Here is a 20785-nt window from a genome sequence, read left to right on the forward strand (position 1 = left end):
GAACCCCAGGTGGTCAAAATTTCCGGAGTCCCCCACTACGGCGTGCCTCATAATCAGAACTGGTTTTGGCACGTAAAACCCCATAATTTAATTTTTTTAGTTCCACGCTCGCCATGTCGCAAAATGGCGAACACGAGGTGTGCTCGATTCAACGAACCTCTATTACCCATGCCCGAGTGTCAAAATGCACATAATGCATAACAGAAGCGCACGAGCTGCACAATAAATCCACCAGCAGCTTGTAGCCAGCCCGCCTCCAAAAACGCAAAGTGTGCCTAAGCTATTTCACTTAAATCTCGGAGGCCATAAATTACCCATGTGCATTTCTCCTGTTTCTAGATAGGTAGATGATTTTTTTTTTAATGCGCAGAACAGTGCAAGACAGTTGGTTCTGCTACTGTAGCTTGGCGAGCATGGAGCACCGCAAATGTGCGACACAAAAGAGTAAGAATGGCATTAGCATCCAACGAAGGGGCGGAGTCTGCATCGCCAATCAGCGGCAATCGTAAATGATACACGAATGACAATAATGCCGGAACGCATTGTGCCTAATTGTGCCTGTAAAGTCTTTGTTCTTGCGTTTATCGCTGCGCATAACACTGTGTTAGTGACTGGCAATGTGCCTTCATAACTGCGTAGTTGCCATCCATGATTGCGTCAACAGCCACCACAGTTTCGTCCGCAGCGGTTACAGCAAACAGTAGTTTCATTTTGACTAAGCGCATGCGTCAGCCATGTGCCTTCAGAAATGCATAGTCGCCATCCATGATCACGTCGATAGTGACCATGGTTTTGTCCGCAGTTGTTGCAGTGAACGGTAGTTTCATTTTGTCTTAGTGCATGCTCAGCCACCTGTCTTCAGAACTGCAAGGTCACCATCCATAATCACGTCGATAGCGGCAGCGGTTGCGGCAAACAGTAGTTTCGCTTTGACTCGGTGCAGAAATGTCAAGGATGAAGAGCACCGTCTATATCGAGATGGACGAACGATTTGTTGGCGACCAGCTCGCTGGCGAAAAAATAATTGGGATGTGCGTGCGGTAGTGAAAAGGGTGTCTCAGATAAAGACACGTGCCGCGGTCGCGCTGCGAAGGAAGTCGTGAGGCCTTCGCTGCTGCGAGCACTAATCAGTCACGAGATGACGAGAATTGCAGCTTCCGCACTGCTATTGTGCAAAATAGAAACAGGATTTGCCGATTCAATCAGTAAATAAAAGCGTGTTGACATTTGTTTATTGTTTTCTTTGTACCCTCGATAATTCCACATTTGGTTAATCAGGACATTTTTTTTTTTGGTCTCGTTAAATTCCTATTATCGAGGTTTTACAGTACAGTAGAGTCGGCACCAATCCTAAGACCACGTGTGATTAATGGTTATAAGTCCGTGCGACATGCACAGGAAACTGTCATTCTTTCTCGGCATGATTTGGTTGTGCTGCTGTCTTGTCCTGGCTCATGATGATTGCACCCATTTTTCACCACGTGGGTTGCACATTGCCATCAAAATAACCTTTCCACCACCACCGTTGGCCCCAAACCTGTTGCGCGCTACGCCTAGCATCTCTACTAGGTGGGCACTTGAAGCGTAGCAGGGTTCCCTGGTTTACAACGTGCTTGTCATGCCGCTGTCACACACACAACTACTCAATTTGTGGGAACACATTGGTCCACCTGGCATCGTTCTGCAGAATCACAAACAATGCTCGATAGCCAGGCATCTGCAAAACGCTTTGCTTCATATAGATTCCGACTGTGCATGGGATTTGCACTACTTTTTTTAAAGGATGTTGCATTGTTTTTTTCTTTTGGCCCACACACCCAGCAGGCAAATTGTTATAACCAATAACGTGGCATAGGAGCATTGTACTAAGTGGCTTATTTTGGCATAGAACACATACAAAAGTTTACAATGCATCTGCTGCTCATTGTTACGAGGGCGGTCCGATAAGTTCTTAGCCTTCAAAAGAAGAACGAAAATTTTGGAATGGTGTTGATTTATTTCTCAACATAGTCCCCTTTCAACTATATACACTTGACCTAGCGGACACGGCTTAGCCGTGTCTGGGGAAAAGGGGATCCTGGGGGTTGAGCCAACGCTGAGTGTTTGGACCTTTAAGGCCCCTCGGCAGAGGTAACACGCCCCTTTGGCCTCGGCTTCACGTAGATGGCACCCCCGGGCTGACCCACCCGGGGGAAATCAGTAGTTGCCCTTTCCTATCCTCCTCTCGAACCTTCGTCTTTCTCTCCCACTTTCAACGTTTCCTGTCTTCTCCTCTCTTCTACATCACTTCCGATTTTCTTGGCAGCGAGGGTTAACCCTGTGTGAGTAGCCAACCTAGGTTATGTCATATTTGGTTATAGTTGTAACGTACGGCTGGCGTCTGCAGGGCCTGTTTCACAGGCACTGCAGCGTCCCCTTGTAGGGCTCCATGGTGGGTGGCTGGCGTTACTGCCGAAAATACACTCACTTACGGCTGGTTCATTCTCCCCATTACCCGATCGCTCCCTGAAGAGGGGGCGCACCGATGAAATGTTCAACTTCCGAATGAAACCAATAGAAACATTTCCCAAGTACCATGTGATACATAGCTAACATGAAACAAAGACTGTCCGTACAATATCCCCATTTGTGGTCGCAAAATGTCTTACAGAAGCAATCGGCTCAGGTTATAAAGTAACTAAGATGGGAAGTGGCGACCTTCTTCTAGAAGTTTGTGACAATCACCAGTACAACGAGCTGTCCAAACTCGTGGCGTTTGGGGACATTCCTGTCTCCGTAGGCCCACACAGATCAATGAACACTATGCGCGGCGTCATCTCTGATGACGCCCTGCTTGAACTTAGTGAGAGTGAACTGTTGGAAGGATGGCAAGAACAAAGCGTGGGTAAAGGTCCAAAGAATTAAGATAAGGCGCGACAATAAGGAAATCCCAACCAAACATGTAATCATTACCTTTGGTACTAGCAACCTCCCTGAGTCAATCGAAACTGGTTATTGTAAGCTGCGTGTACGACCGTACATCCCAAACCCGCACCGATGCTTCAAGTGTCAGCATTTTGGGCATGGGTCGCAAAGCTGCTGAGGGCGATCTACTTGCGCAAAATGTGCATCCAATGACCATACCTCAGAAGTGTGCACTTCCGCAATCCCCTGTGCCAACTGTGACGGAGACCACCCCGCGAATTCTCGAACATGCCCGTCTTGGAAGAAAGAAAAAGGTATAACAGAACTCAAAGTCAAACTAAATATCTCTTTTCAAGAAGCGCACAAGCGTTTTTCTGCCTTCAATCAGTCAAATCCATCCTACTCTGATGCGGTGCGCTGGGGGGCAGTGCCACATCATTCGGCGGCCACTCGAGTCGCACGGAGTGTGACAGCGGTCACGCCATCAGCCCCCCTGGCAGGAGCAGCAAGTGCTGCTCCGCCCCCAGCTAAGAAGGGTCAGCAGACCTCCGGGCCTGCCGATCCCAGGGCCACTGCCCGTGCAGACCGGCCCGAAAAACCCCCGAGTGTGCTCGCCGAGCGGGCATCATCCAGAGCCTCTGAAGAGGCGATAGATGCAACCAACACTCCTTCGATGTCTCAGACGCCAAGGGAACGGCGTAGCTCCGTGGAGCGCGCTGGGAAAAAAGAAAAATCCCGTATCACGGGGCCTGGAAAGGCTTTGTGAGCAAACTCGATCTAGCTCTCTTGAACGCTCCCAATATGGCTTCACAAATAATCCACTGGAACGTCAGAGGTCTACTCGACAATCTGGGCGATATAAAGGAACTCCTACACAAGTTTAATCCAAGGGTGCTGTGTGTGCAGGAGACACACCTCAATACTACACAACAAACTTTCTGCGGCAATATGCCATTTACCGCAAAGACCGCAACAACGCTCTCGCCTCATCGGGCGGTGTCGCCATTATAGCTGACAAGGCTGTCGCCTGCCAGCATTTACAGCTGCAAACGCCCCTTGAGGCAGTTGCAGTCAGAGTAGTGCTTTTTAAGTTAAGCTGCTAATTACTTCTCTATACATCTCGCCCAGCTATCAACTCTCCAGAACAGAATTTGAAAGCTTTATTGCACAACTTCCGGAGCCCTACGTTGTCGTTGGAGACCTCAATGCACGTAATACCTTGTGGGGCGACTCTTGATGTGATGCCAGAGGGCGTCTGATAGAAAATTTCCTGTTATCTACAGGTACATGTTGGCTAAATAAGATACAACCAACCTTTTACAGCGTCGCAAACAAAACATTTTCATGCATAGATTTAAGCATTGCGTCAACCACAGTCGTGCCGCACGTACTTGGAATGGAAGGTGGTTAACAATTCATACGGGAGTGACCATTTTCTGATTATCTTAAGATTAACAAAACAGGACGAATGCTCACCACATGCGCCCCAGTGGAAAGTCGACTCAGCGGACTGGCAGCGATACCGAGACCTTACATATTTGACCTGGGATAACATTCGTATGCTAAGTATTGTATTGACGGTGCAGTTGCATATTTAACAGCATTTATTGTGGATGCAGCGTCAATATGTATCCCACAAACAAATGAATCGCCTTCTAAACGACGTGTTTCCGGTGGAACGATGAATGTAGGGAAGCGCGAAAGAAACAAAATAAGGCTTGGAATAACCTCTGTGACTCGCCGACTACAGAACACCTCATCATCTTCAAGAAAATAAAGTCGGAAAGTAGAAGAACGTGCCGCCGTGCCTAAAGGGAAAGCTGGCAGAAATACATCTCCAGCATTAATTCTTATACAGACAAAATGAAAGTCTGGAACAGGGTTACGAAAATAAAAGGCTGCGAAACTCATCCTCTACCTTTAGTAAACACACAAGGAGACACACTTGAGAACCAGGCTGATTGTCTAGGAGCACATTTCGAACACATTTCCAGTACATCCCATTACACAGATACATTTCTAAGATACCCGCGACAAGCAGAGCGACAACCTCTGGGTCGGAAAGGCACAGCCAATGAAGCATACAATCGTCCATTTAGCATGGCGGAGTTTCAGGCTTCACTCAACTGTTGTAACAAGTCTGCTCCAGGAAGTGACAGAATACTTTACAAAATGATAAAACACTTACACCTTAAAACCCACAGAACACTACTGTCACTTTTTAACTCCATGTTATCTGCTGGCTACATTCCATCCACCTGGAAAGAAGCAATCGTAATTCCTATTCTCAAAGAAGGCAAGGACCCTTCCTCGGCCAGTAACTATAGGCCAATAGCTCTGACAAGTTGTATATGCAAACTCTTTGAAAAAATGATTAACCAGCGCCTCGTCCATTTCCTTGAAAGCTACAAAATACTCGATCCCTTACAATGCGGTTTCAGGGAAGGTAGATCCACAATAGATCACCTCGTCCGCATCGAGACAAATATCCGTGATGCCTTTGTACACAAACAGTTTTTCTTATCAGTATTTTTAGACATGGAGAAGGCATATGACACAACTTGGCGTTTTGGAATACTCCGTGACCTGGCTGGAATGGGAGTCCGAGGCAACTTGTTAAATGTGATTCAGAGCTACCTCTCTGATCGCACGTTCCGTGTTAGAGTTGGTAACGTCATGTCTCGACAATTCACGCAGGGGGCTAGTGTACAACAAGGTGGTGTGCTGAGCTGTACTTTATTTATTGTCAAAATGAACTCGCTCCAAACTGTCATACCACGTACAATGTTTTATTCTGTATATGTGGATGACATCCAAATGGGTTTCAAATCATGTAATCTTAGTATCTGCGAGCGACAAGTACAGCTTGCCTTAAATAAATTGTCTAAGTGGGCGGACGAGAATGGTTTCAAGCTAAACCCACAAAAAAGTACATGCGTACTCTTCTCCAACAAGAGAGGTGTACTACCAGACCCCGCTATAGACCTTCATGGAGAACAACTATCTGTAAGCTCCGAACATAAATTCTTAGGTACACATCTCCGACAATAAACTAACTTTTATTTCCCATCTGAAGTACCTTAAGGGGAGAGGCGGGTCAAAAAACGGCGATTTTCATTAAAGAAATAGGTTTTTTTTTTTTTTGGTTGTTTCAGCAACATGGATCTCTCCTATTTCACATATGAAGAAATCAGAGGAAGAAATGATCGGGAAAAGTATAATAAACTCGGTTAAAGCACTCGAGGTGGCAAGAAAAGACACAGATATGACATTTTCAAGCGCGCGATGCGTCAAACCGCGGTGTCGCACGCCATTGGGCTAGTGCAAGGTGGTAGGCCTAAGCTTTTTCTCTCCAAGCTCCAAGGTTAGCTTTGCCGCATCACAATCTCCCTGGGAAGTAATAATAATAATTAACAGAAGTAAACAACTTTTATAATCGCATTTTTCTCAACTTCATATTTTGAGCAAAACAAGGCGTTTGTGTACAACATTTTATGTACTTATTGTGGTCCAATCAAGACCACATTTGATGGGCGTAATTTTTAGGATATGTAGAATGCACTTATCTAGGATTTAATGCAATCACTTTATTTTTTAAGGATGAAAATTTTTAATGTACTCGGGCACCAGCCACTGAATATGAAGCACCAGATACGAAATTCTCTTAAAATGTTTCCTGTAAAGGGAATCACATTATCTTGCTTATTAGCACTCAGTGGAGTGTTAGGGATAAGAAAAATAATTTTGCACTGCTCTATCATGCTAACTGCTAAGTCCAGCAGCTGCACAAACATGCACTGCTTCTCACTTATGCATGGCACTTAGGACATGAAAGCATCGAGATATCCTAAAACTAAAAGTAGATTTCGAATGAAGAGATCAAGCTCTATAAGTGGTGGAATTTCCATTCTCCCAGCATCATTATTTAAAAAGAAATATTTCTGAGGAGCATCTCCCCTTAAAGCAAAGTGCCTCAAGACTATGAACCTGTTGAAGCTCTTGTCATGCACATCCTGGGGAAGCGACAGGAGATGCCTCCTAAGCTTGTATAAAAGTCTAATACGATCACGCCTTGACTACGGAGCCATAGTCTATAATTCTGCTACACCTAGTGCTTTGAAAATGTTAGATACTATCCACCACTTGGGTATCCGCCTTGCTACAGGCGCCTTCAGGACAAGTCCTGTACAAAGCCTGTACGTTGAATCTAATGAATGGTCTCTACACTTTCAAAGGACATATTTAAGCTTCTCCTATGCCTTGAAGGTGAAATCAGATCTAGATCATCCGTGCTATTCAATTGCTCGCGATTTGTCCATGACCAGGCTGTTCCATAACCGCCCAGCCACTAGGCCTCCTCTGTCCCTTCGGTTGGAAGCACTGTCCGAAGAAACAAACGTCCCTCTTCTAGAGAATGTCCTAATGGCTCCTACTCGGCTTCCACCGCCTTGGGAGTGGCAGACTATCCAGTGTGACATATCTTTCATAGAAATATCAAAACGAGTACCTGATGCACACATACACTCACATTTTGTTGAACTTCAGGATAAGTATTCTTGTGCTGAATTTTATACAGACACTTCGAAGTCTCCTGCTGGTGTTGCTTACGCAGCACTGGGACATCATTTTTAATATCCGGTACGTTGAATCCATATACAAGTATTTTTACGGTGGAAGCATACACGATCCTCTCTGCAGTAAAACACATAACGCAAACGAATCTCACTAGGGCTATTGTGTTCACAGACTCATTGAGTTTAGTCCGAGCCCTAATGAGCTTACAAAAACATAAAAACACTGTCTTAAACGAACTATATGCACTGCTGTGCTCAGCTTATATACGCAATCAAGTCATTGTCTTAAGCTGGGTACCTGGACACAGTGGCATAAAAGGCAACAAAGCTGCAGACGAGAGCGCTACCTCAGTAGTATTTAGCGACACTGACATAAACATACCCATTCCAGCCACAGACTTTAAACCATACTTACGGCACGGGCTGAAGAAGCACTGGCAGAAACAGAGGGACACCCAGGTATTCAATAAGCTACACCTGATCAAACCTAAATTGGGCTACTGGATATCAGAGAAAACAGCACGATACAAAGAAGTGCTTCTCTGTCGATTAAGAATAGGTCATACCTTCGGCACCCACTCTTACTTACTGACTGGAAGTGATCCTCCGTCATGTCGAAGGTGTGGCGACAGCCTTACACTTCTCCATGTCCTCATCCAGTGCAGCGAAATAGAAACAGCGCAAAAAGTACTTTCATTCTGCGTATCATCAGCATATTCCACTCCATCCAGCATTTTTTCTTAGTAACGAACCGCTTTTTAACTTGAAAACTGTTTTTAGCTTTTTAGATTAAGTTAACATATTAGAAATACTTTGGCCGGGTCAAGTGTAGCACAGCCTCGTCTCGAGGCTATACCTGCAGTGACATTCAAGAGCCCTGTGGAGGCAGCAGTGCTTGTGTACATTTTTATATCACTTATTTGTAGTGAAACTTTATCCCTTTTTACCATGAGTCATTGTTATTGTTTAATGCTTACATTTCCTATGAAGTTTACAGCGATCCGTTTTTAGGCCTCTTTACAGCCGTATTACATCCCCATTTGAATACATTTTAAAATTTCATACAAAATTACACAATTCATAACCATATGTCATGGCGCTCTTTGGTCATAACTGGCCCTTGCGCCATTAAACACTACACATCATCATCATCATCGCGAAGCCTTCGGCCTAATGAGTCGCTACCCTGACAACAACCGGCATCCAAAATGGGTGCAATACAGGATGCCGCAAGGAGACGTTAGCTCTGTGAGGTGGTCTTACTCTGCTCGGTGCACACAGCATCCGAGTTTGCGGCGCCCACCGTCCCAGAAGGTGTTGGAGCTCCCGGTACCAAGCTGCATTACCAGACAGCTCGTGGCGGCAGCCGTGACCTGCAGCCACCCGGCTCCCAGAGCCGCGACTCCCAAAGTCAAAAAAGATAGAAGAAGCTATTTACATAAGAAATTTGGGCCACCCGTGAGGCTTCCGTACTCTCGCTTCAGGCTTGCCAATGCTCCACGGGTGCTGACAAATGCAACATGACAAATGTACTTTAGCGATTTCCACAAGTGCTATTAAAGAAATCACAGATACTTTGTTAGTTTGTCTGCCCCTTCCTTAAGGGGCCCTGAACCACTTTTTATCGAAGTGGAGAAACACATTTCAAGTGAAAATAGTCTATTTCAGAAATACTTTGCCACAAAAAGTACTAAAACGCGTTCTGCAGAACCGGTGTTATTGTCAATGAAACACGGCCTCCGCTGTGCTCCTGTTCCTTCTTCGATGCATTGCACTGTGGAGGCTACGGCAAGGTGGGGCGGGGCCACAAAACTCTGCACTTCGAAAGGTCACCAAGGCACGCAGTTCAGATTTAATTTTGGATGTTAATGTAGATGCCACGACTTCCGATTTTGGTGCTTACGACGCACTAAACGTAAGCCAAATGTGGTTGTCCTCAACGAGCCACAGTGCACTTAGCCAGTGGACTCGTGGCGGCAACTCGCTGCGACCACGGTGTAGCCGACCGCAGCTACCAATAGCAGCTGCTTATTGGAAGGGGCTTTATTACGAAATAAAGCTCACAGAAAAGAGTGAAAGTGTGTTTGAGAGAAAGGTGACTTCGCGCTCGGTTGAATATATCTGGGATAGACTGTATTTACTACATTATGGAACATAAGTTGTCTTTGTGCAGAGCTTAGGAGCATTTGTTTCACTGTGGACACTTGCATAAGTGCATTCAAGTAGTGCCAACAGTTGTGAGCGTGCATGTTCATGTTCCTTGTGCAGAAACAAACAAAGCAACAGCTGCTGAAAGCGCTGTCATCGTTGCCGACTCCAAAGAACGACTACGAAATAGTGGTGCCCGAGGAGGACCCCAGTGCCCAGGAGCCTTCTGCACCAGACATATTTGTCGAGGACCAGGCGGACAGGGATGCTGCCAAGGAGCAGCAAAGGCTGGAAAAGTGTGAGCATGTCATGAGAGCAAGCACTTTGCACTAGCATTCGATTTTCACATTCCGATCAATTGCTCAGACAATTTTGAATACGCTTTGCTAGTCAGAAGCATGTGTTATTCACATGCAAAAGTGCAAAATGACTGGCATCTCAGGTGTCTTGCTTCAGAGTGGTTTTATTTTTGCAGATTTCATCTGCCAATCGCTACATATGCAATCTCATGCAAAGCAAATCTTGGAGGAACACCTTTCAACATGACTGTATTTCATTATTACAGTTTGATGCTGCAAAAGTTTGTTGTTGTTTTTTAATTACGTATGATTGGGGACAAGAGCCATCAAAAAGACATTGCCAAAGTTCCATCACAAGAAGCAACCTTAAACTGGGCTAGAAAAATGCTGTGCTTGAAGACCGCAGTTCACTCAGACAGAACTGGTCAGCCGGATATCACGACCAACATGTGATATGAACAGCTAGCATGCATGACCGACAACTTGCACAAACTCTTTAGGTGAAACACATCTAAGGGAACCATCCACTCTATTCCACACTTTTTGACGCTTTCAGCGGGAAGAACACTTTAAACAATATAAATATTGTTTAGTGGATACCTGTGACATGCGCATGCACATGAGAGAAGTTCTACTATGGCAAAGAGTTAATTGGCAGCGTACAGCATGACAAGGCGTTTTGGCAAGCATCGCTGATATAGATGCTGTAGGAAAAAATTATGAGCATATGACTTGGCATTAAATGCATAATATTAGTGTAAAATTAATCTGAATGCTTTCTTCTGGGTAAATGAGAGATTTCCATCCTACAGTGAAACCTACTTAATGCATGCCCATCTCAAATGTACTAAGTTAAAGCATAGTTGAGAAGAATCCTGACCCAGTCTCTTTAGAGCCGAATGTATTTTCTAACTGTTTAAGCAGGCTGTTGGCTATGGCGCTACCAGACTCAGCCTTCCTAGCCACTGGGTCATCAAGTGATATCACGATAGATTGTATCCACGTGTTCTTGAGCTTGCCAATGGAAACCCTGTTTGCTGATAAGCAGTTGCCCTGTGTTATCAACCAGGTGACGTAGCGCAGACAGCATTGACAGAAGTTGCAGCATCTAAAGACTGGGCAGCTTGGAAAAAAACCAAGCATGCTTTAGATGGTAGTGGTTACGGGGCCATGTGACATAGGTAGAGCATAGTCTTAACAGGACTGTTCGCCACATCACTACCGAATCCGCTCATACAGGGGCTTATGGAACAAGGATGTCATGCACGAATACACTTGAATATACTCTACATTGATTCTATCCATCATTTTTGCTTAACTTATCCTCTGCCCAGCCGCCACTACTTCATCTAATTTGCAACCAAGTCTATTTCAAGCATTGTGTGTAAGACAAGATTTGTGGCCTGTCCTAGCTCAAATGTTTGTTGAGTCTGGTTTGTTTAAAAATGATGGCTCAGAATCTGTTGTGGCACACTTTTAGGTGCAGAAAAAAAAAAGCCCTTGTAATGGGTTTATGCTAATATCCTCTTATTTAACTGGTTTAGCGCTCGAGATCCTGCAAGTTCTTGCACAGTGATGAAAATGCCGACTGTGTTGCTTTGGCACTTGCACAGTGGAAGCAGAGCGGAAGCTGCAGTCTCAGGCGGTGCAGCGCAGCCTTCCCCGGCCACTGGATGTAAATGCGTCAGTGCTCCGGCCTGCCCACACAGAGCCTCCACTTACGGACTTGCAGAAGGCTGAGGAGCTCATCAAGCAGGAGATGCTGGTGATGCAGCACTACGATGCCTTGCACAATCCAACCGAGGCCCAGCAGTCTGGCCGCAAAGGAAGTGCTAATGTCACAGATGAGGCCGCACATCTGGCCTACCTTGAACGCCACCCATACCACAAGTACAACCAGGAGGAACTTGCTCTGGTGAGGATTGGCTGCCAGCTCTCATCTTTGGCTTGCCACCGGTGGTTTCCCCTTAAAATAACTTCGTTAACTAAATAACTTTCCCCTGAAAGTTCCTCTCTTTTTTCATTTTTTTCTCATTGCCTTAATTAAAGTACATTGCATGAATGATGATAATTATGGAATAAATAATTGAATTATCTTTATGAAATATAGCCCTTAATATTATGCTGTATCAGTAGTGCGATATTGATTGATTGATTGCTTTGCAGTAGAATCTCGATAACGAATTTCTTGGGACTGCACAAAAATTCATATCACCCGAAGTTCGTATCACGTAAGATCGTAAAAAAATCGGGAAGTTAAGAAGGGACGCGGCAGTGGAATGGCTGACTTGCTCAGAATTTCTGGTTTCTTAATGAATCCTTTTTTTTTTTTCGCTATCGTAAGACCTTCCTTTATTTTATGGGGAAATATTTGGAAGAAATACGCTGCAATATTTGAGAAAAATTGCACTTTTTTGCTGCACTGTCTTTGAAATACGGAAGGAATTCGGGCTTCAGGAGGTACCACTGATTGTGCAAGCGCAGTGTTCTCTTGACGCAGCGCCGCCATCTTGGTATTGCCGTGAACACGAGAGATGAGAGATTTGGATAGCCTCAGAGCTTTATTTCTCCATCCAGAAATAAAAGCAGCAAAAGCACGCGCGACAAGAGAAAACTAGCATCGCAATTTCGTTACTGCATTCATGGGGCACACTGGGAGCACTCCTATTGTCTGTCGCAAATTTAAATCACTGGTGCGCTCGTTTACCTATCTTTTTGGCAGCAGCGAGCTGTGTACTACGTGTGTGTTGAGGCCGACATTTCAAGGTCTGCATGGTTATATAAAGTTTCTTTCATTGCTATGTCCTAGCTGCTGCCTGATGGTGATAAGGACACGATTTGCACAAGATAACTGAATATTTTACTTTAATTTGTGGTAGCGAAGCTACTTCGTATCGTGTGATTATTGATGGGTGAAAAGGTGAAAAAAGTTTCGAATTGTCGTCAGGCCTCGAAGACGGCAGAAGGCATAGAATACAGAGACAAGGCTCCCCATGGAAGTGAGTGCCGCTGATCTTGCTGACATGGCAAGACTGGGTCGCCTGTTATTGCCAGCTCCTGATAAAGTTACAAGGTGTCTGATAACGGGCGACAAGTTGCATGATACTGCACAAAGCAAAGCAAAGCCCTTGCAACAGAATGCGACCAGCGCATCAGCGCGGCCACTCTGCTGGTTTGACAACAGCCAGTGTCTGGTGCTACCGGTGCACCGGGGCCTCTTTTGCCAAGGATTGCGCAGTGACTCGATTGTTCAAATGATCTGCCGCGGACCAAAAAGTGGTTTGCAACATTAGAAATTTAGGACATTCTAAGCTAATGGACTTGGCCCGGTACTGTTGAAAAATTCATATCATCCCAAAATTTGTATCAGGCATGATCGTATCACTGCGGTTCTAGTGTGTTTGCTTCATCTCGGTACAGTGTAACAAGAGGCGGAGGGAAAAGCTGTTAAAACGACTGCTTGAGGAGTCCTTCACCTCCTTTGTGAACAATGACAGCAGCTGAGAGACAGCACAGTATCACAGCACTGTTTCTTTTTTTAAGTTCCAAATTATTTTAAATAATTATCAAGCTATAAAAAGAAAACTGAAAAAACATAGGCTATACAACAAAGAAAGCCGCTGTAATTTCCTAGACTTGAAGGGAACACATGGGTCTGACACGGAAAAGGTCACTAAAAAAATTTGTTTTCAGTTCTGCAATTTTTGTAATCTATATTTCATGATGTACCTGCCAGCTAAAAATTAGCTCGCAACAATGTGTTTTAACTCTTTCCGTACCGCGCCCATTGGGTATCGTTAGCCCGCTATCAATGGTTTGAAATGCCACTTTCGAGACCTTCCGCGCGGCTTATGGATATACTGTGCTATCAGACGTGAAGAACTATATTTTTCTTTTCTAATAAGTTCACATTTTTCCCACTTGGCGGTGATTTTTAAGCGCACTCCGAAGTTACGCGAGCGTCAAAGCAGAACGCAAAAATGTCCAGCTCCGGTACAAGCTCGAGGAAACAGTAGTCGACAACCACGTGTACACTTGGAAAGCATTTATTACGACTGCAACTAACACTTCAAGCAGGCCAGCTAGCTATAGTTCACATCACTGAGGGTTCCCTCGAAGAGAATAATACACTAGGTAAAGAAGGGCTTCCGACTTACCAACTGGGGAATACGAGCGGCCGCGGCAATCGCCGTGGCAAAAAAACGGTTGACCAACCACGTGCAGGTCCCCAGCAAGTGGCGGCGGCCCCAGCAAGCGGCGATAGCAGAAGTCTCCACCGCCGCTCTCGTATTCCCGCATGTGGTTAGTCAACCGCGTTCTTGCCACGGCCGCCCGTATTCCCCAGTTGGTAAGTTGGAAGCCCTTCTTCACCTAGTGTATTATTCTCTTCGAGGGAACCCTCAGCGATGTCAACTATAGCTAGCTGGCCTGCTCGAAGTGTTAGTTGCAGTCGTAATAAATGCTGTCAGAGTGTACACGTGATTGTCGTCTATTGTTTCCTCGAGCTTGTACTGGACTGCGGTCTATGCGCAGGCCTGCACCAACCGCGGGGTTCGGTGTGCCGAGGCAGAGGGCCGTTGGCTTCCCCCCCCATATCCCGACATTTTGGCGCCCAACGTGGGGCCCGAATCCACGACCCTCAGATTAAGAGTCTCATGCTCTACCGACTGAGCTAGCCGGGCGATGTCAGCGGGATCTCACGTGACCCACTCGGTGGCGCTGATAGCGCTTGCGATTCCCGTGTGCCGCCCGCGGAAGGAAAGTTTCCCCTCTCCCAACTCTACCTGGCGCGCATGCGTCTGACGCGACGTTTGCTGCGCGTGCGGCGGTCATGGGACACGAGCATTCCCACACGTTTGAACCTGCTCGTGTATGTACCTGCACTGACCGCAAAAGCTGAAGCCCAACCCTCAAAATGAGCAAGGAAGCAAGTGCCGCAACGGTTGGCCTGAATACTTCTAGTGACAACACAGTGTGTCCTAGAAATTGATTGTTGGTGAAAGTGCAGCCATGGACCGTGACACTGGGGAGGGATGGTGCAAGCTGAAGCACCATCCCTCCCCAGTGCAGTGCAGCAATATGAAGAGAAAGTCATTTGCAATTTAGACGAGGCTGCACATTCTTCAACAAAGTGTTGCCGAAGCAGACATACGCAACACCATAGGATCCTCATTTGGAAGCAGACAAAGCAAGGAGCGTGTTATTGTGCTGTTCGGTGCACATGCGACCGGCGAGGACAAGCTTCCTTTGGTGATACTGGAAAAGACAGGAAAGCTGTGATGCTTTCGCAATGCAACAATGCCTAAAGATTGCATATATATAATAAAGGTGCTCGGATGACTGCAGCTGTTCTTGAGGAGTATGTGCGCCTCCTGGATTGAAAGTTCGAGGCAAAGCGTTGCCATGTGCTTTTTGTTGTTGACAACTGTCCTAGCCATGGTAAGATTGACAATCTCAAAGAGATCACATTTCTGCCAGCGAACACTACTGCAATATTGCAGCCTACAGATCACGGCATTATTGAGATCATGCGAAAGCTATACTGCAAGAGTCTTTTACAATGCATGCTCGTCGCATATGATGCCAACACGGGCTACGACATCAACCTGCTTGGTGCCATACATTTGTTAAACCATTCATGGAAAGAGCTGGCACCTGCAAAGATCGCCAACTGTTTTGTGCATGCCGGCTTTTCACTGCCGCACTTGGGCGAGCCTGACGATGATCAGGTTTGCAACGATCTCTACGAAGCTGTGCACAGAATTGTTGGCGAAGAGGTGAAAGGCAACTTCGATTCATTCGCGTTGGCTGACACTGATGGTCCCATTGTCGCCCCAGCTACGGATGCCGAAATAGTAGACTTGGTTCTTGGTGACCCTGGTGGTGATGAAGAGCCTATAGACAAACAGCCTTGGGATATACCAACAGTGGCGTAGACGCAGGAGAGCCTCTGTCTGCTGCAAAACAAAGTTGAATGCACGGGCGGCAACCACGACCTCATGCAGTGTCTGAACCATATGGAGCAGGCATTACTCGCGCCAGGCAGAAACACCGGCAGACCTCGTTGACTGCCTTTTTTGCACCTCAATAAAGGTTTGCTGCATTGAATATCTCACTCGTATATCAGTGTCACATGGCCGCTTTCTATCACAATAGAGCTCAATCTGGATCGAAATTCTTGACTGCGATTAGGTCCCTCCCGGAGCGAGCGCATTGCGACGGAGAAAGTTGATCCTGATCGGGCTCGATAGTAATCAAAAATAAGCCTCCTGATACCAGCATTAGACTTCTGTGGAGTTGTGCTATTTCACCCGGCGGGGGCGTCTGCATCAGCAGGCGTTTGGTGTGTTGCGACACCACGTACCCGATAACATGAGGGTGGGGCCCTCCCGCGCTTAACCGTGCGTGGCTTAGCCGTGTCCGGGGAAAAGGGGATCCTGTGGGTTGAGCTGATGCCGGGTGTTTGGACCTTTACGGCCCCTCGGCAGAGGCAACACGCCCCTATGGCCTCGGCTTCACGTAGACGGCACCCCCGGACTGACCCACCCGGGGGAAATCGGTAGTTGCCTTTTCCTGCACTTCTCTCCAATCTTCATCTTTCTCTATTACTTACAATCTTTCCTGTCCTCTCCTTGCTTCCTCTTACTTCCTATTTTTCGAGGCAGCAAGGGTTAACCTGGTGTGTTTTATCCAACCTTGGGTATTCTATATTTTATAGTAGCTACATACAGCTGGCGTCTGCATTTCCTTTGGGTCTCGTAGCGTCCCCATGTTGGGCTCGATGGTGAGTGGCTGGCCTAACTGCCGAAATCAAATCAGTTCTTTATGGCTAAGGCGTCATTTCCCCCACTTCATGATCATCCTCTTTCCAAAAGAGGACGCACCGAAGAAACTTTTCATCTGTTCAGCCAGCGCAAAGAAACGTTCCGCTTCCATGTGATACATAATCAAGATCTTGAAAAGACAGTAAGAACAATTTCACCTTTCGCTGTGGCCAAATGCCTCACTGACACACTAGGTGCTGGCTACAAAGTGACGAAAATGAGCAGTGGCGACCTTCTTCTGGAGGTTCGCGACATTCAACAGCACGGCAAACTCTCGAATCTTGTAGCATTCCGTAATGTGCCAATCACTGTTAGCCCGCATCGATCACTGAACACAAGTAAAGGAGTTATCTCTGATGAAGATCTCTTAAGCCTAAGCGAGGATGAGCTCCTGGAGGGCTGGAAAGAGCACAACGTGATTCAACTGGGACAAAGATCAACTGGGACAACCAGGATATTCCAACTAAACATCTGATCCTCACCTTTGTGTCGAGTGAGCTACCGGAAACCCTAGAAACAGGATATACCAGAATTCGAGCCGGACCTTACATCCCAAATCCCCGAAGATGCTTCAGATGTCAATGATATGGCCATGGTTCGCGAAGCTGCCGAGGCCGACTGACCTGTGCGAAATGTGGCGAACACGTACACGGCATCCGACAACTGCAGTGGCATGCTTCACTGTCCCACTTGTGATGGTGAACACGCAGCATACTCTCGCACTTCCCCACATGGAAAAAAGAAAAAGACATAATCACACTGAAAATCAAGGAAAATATCTCGTTTCAGGAAGCACGGAAACGTGTTTCTTTTTTTCATACCCCAGGGTATGCTGATGCCGCGCGCAAGGGGGCAACGTCTCAGCCGACTCCGGCATCGGCCCAGTCCACAAAGAGTGTGGCCGCGGCGGTGCCACCAGCCCCCCAGGCGACAGCAGCCAGCACTCCTGTGCCATCTCTTAAGGAAGGCCCATCGATGTCTAGGTTGGTGGCCTCAAAGGCCCTGTTTTTTTAGACAAGGCCTACCCTGAAAACATCCCGCTCGAATGAGCAGGGTGTCTAGCGGCTCCCAGGAGTCGATGGACACAACTACAAGCCAGCCGGCGCACCCAGCGCCTCGTGAGCGGCGCGAATCTCGCGACCGCTCCAAGAAAGACAAACCACGGATTACGGAGCCTGGAAAGGCTCTGTAAGCCAACTTGACTCCTCTTGACACACAGCACAAGAACACAAACAATATGGATACACAAATATTACACTGGAACGTGAGAAGTCTTATACACAACCTCGATGACGTTAAAGAACTTCTACACAAATACAATCCAAAGGTGCTGTGTGTTAAGGAGACACATTTAAAGCAAACACAAACAAATTTCCTGCGGCAATATGCCATCTTCCGCAAGGATCATGATAATGCTAACGCCTCGTCTGGTGGCGTAGCAATAATTGTTGACAAGTCATTAGCTTGCCGGCATTTAGTCCTCCAGGCGCCGCTCGAAGCAGTATCAATTCAAGCAATTATTTTCAACAAGTTGGTTACTGTCTGCTCCATTTACATACCACCAGATTACCACCTCAGCAAGACAGAACTCTACACCCTAATGAATCAGCTCCCTGAACCCTACATTGTCGTCGGCGATTTCAATGCGCACAACAGTCTGTGGGGAGACTCCCGGTGTAACTCGAGGGGTCAACTAATAGAAACCTTTCTAGTGACGTCCGGTGCTTGCCTGTTCAATAAGAAAGAGCCAACATACTACAACATGCATTACAATTCATATTCTTCAATAGATTTACCTATTGGCTCTACGACTCTTTTCCTCCACCTGCAGTGAAGTGTCATAAACAATCTTTTTGGAAGTGACCACTTCCCTGCGACATTAAACTTGGTAAAACAAGAAAACGGTCCTCCGCATCCTCCTAAATGGAAACTATGTGGGGTCTCACACGGGTTCTTTGGACAAAGGAACGACAACACAGTAGTGCTAACAATCGAAAGGGCATTTATTGCACCTTTCATACACTAATACACGCTAGCCGAGTTACAATGCATAGACCATTCACATGGGCGCGCGACAAATCAAGGAAGTCCGACTCACGGCGACCCGATAGCGAGCGAATATGTTCTCCCCATGCTGTGACACCATCGCCTTGTCGTTCACGTGTACGGTCACGCGAACGGTGGCGTGTTCGAACGATCCGTGTTTGTCCATACCGGTGTCCTGCTCTTAGACTCGCGAGACGCTCCCGCGAAGCGGGCCGGCGCACGCGCAAAGCGTTCGTGCGTGTTGGTCGCCGATCCCAAGCCAAAGAGGAAGCGTCTTTGACCTTTTTCTCCCAAGTCACCCCGCTGTTCGGTGGCGTTAGCATCGCGACACTCGCGCCATCTCTCGCAACGCGCCGCAACCACTACGACCGCCTCCGGCACTTAGCCACGCGGAGAAGCCGGACTACAGGAGACACGAGCTATGCGGAGAAAACAACAGCAGGGGACGCGCGAGAGTCGCGCATCCCCACAGCCGCTGAGACATCATGCCCCGCTGCAAGGCAGCAGACGAGCGGAGTGGCTGCAGCGCATCGGACTTGCGGTATACAAACCAATCCAAACGGCGCCAGTATCTACACGTTTGCGGTCGTCGCTTCACGTCGAACGTTTGCCACAATAGAGTTTAGCGTGTCGGGTATTCAAGTAAACGCAAGCGCAAGTGTACTGGCCACTTTACCACGTTTTACGTGATGAACGCTGGTTCAAACATGAACTGCTTGCACGGTGCAGCCACCTGGTGGCACAAAGCTCAACCAAACACACAACCAAGTTTTTTTTTCTACTTTGCTGCTGGCTCAAATTTTTGGCAGGAGCATAATCTTGAACAGGTTGTCATGTTTAAAGTGTTTTACACTTGGGACAGGAATATTAGCTCTGTTTTTGGCTGGTTAAGCTCTGCACCACCAGATGGCTGGACCGCACATACCGATCAGGCCGCTCACGTACGTCTACGAAGCTCCTTCATCACAGCGGTATGGAGGGGCTTAAGTTTACGCCTCTGGCTATCCGTCAAAGCACCCAGCTCACCTGTGGTTACCAGAATACTGGACACGCTCGGCGCTGCGACAGAACGCTCGTAACGCACCCTGCTTGATCGCTCTCGCTGGGGATCGACGGCCGGGCGGCTAGCGGAGAGGTTGGCGAGCCTTTGCGCGCTGACTCTAAGACGACCGGAAATAGACGACAAGGTACGTCACAACATGACGTAGAGCCAGCGCGCGCAGGTGGAGCTTAGCCCCGATCACTCGGCGAGCGAGTGGAGGAGGAAATGCATGGCTAGGGAGGAGGGTAACTTGTAATTGTCCGTAGCTCTCCTAATTTGAGACGCTTCACTTAAATTGTGACCCAAATGTTTTACTGTAGCTGCACCCTACGCGTCTACAAAGTTTGTCCGAACCGTTTCAGGGACCCTTTAACGGCCAGCGAACCCAGCCATTACCCCTGGTCGATGACCAAGGGAATACATTGAAAGACCAAGCTGATGCTCTTGGCAAGCACTTCGAGCACGTATCCAGTTCAATTCACTATTCCGAGGCATTCTTAAAACACGAAGATATAGCAGAACTCAACGTAATAAACCGCAGATGTAGACATGACGAACCTTATAACCTCCCCTTCTGTATCGCCGAGCTGAAAGCCTCCCTGACTGCTTGCCTCAGCTCTGCACCCGGACCTGACAGAATCATGTACGACATGATTAAACACTTTCATGAAGACACTCAAATGACACTGCTTGCACTGTACAATGCTATATGGGCTGCAGGACATCTCCCATCTACATGGAAAGAAGCCATTGTAATCCCGGTCTTAAAACAGGGCAAGGACCCATCCTCTGTGACAAGTTATCGCCCAATTGCGCTCACTTGTTGTCTATGTAAGCTATTCGAAAAAATGATTAATCGGCGTCTTCTACATTTCCTGGAATCTAACAGACTACTTGACCCTTACCAATGCGGTTTCAGAGAAGGCCGGTCTACAACCGACCATCTCC

The 20785-nt window shown here is 47.0% G+C and overlaps 1 protein-coding gene across 1 annotated transcript in view; it reads left to right on the forward strand.

The window, feature by feature from the left end:
• The window catches only part of LOC119461920 (cell division cycle 5-like protein), a 137334-nt gene that overhangs the window by 97428 nt on the left and 19121 nt on the right, over window positions 1-20785 (forward strand). The window contains 2 exon segments of the mRNA XM_037723286.2: window positions 9747-9924; window positions 11539-11840. Coding sequence (XP_037579214.2) covers window positions 9747-9924; window positions 11539-11840 — 480 coding nt within the window.

This window comes from Dermacentor silvarum, chromosome 8, assembly GCF_013339745.2.
Source record: "Dermacentor silvarum isolate Dsil-2018 chromosome 8, BIME_Dsil_1.4, whole genome shotgun sequence".
Lineage (NCBI taxonomy): Eukaryota > Metazoa > Arthropoda > Arachnida > Ixodida > Ixodidae > Dermacentor > Dermacentor silvarum.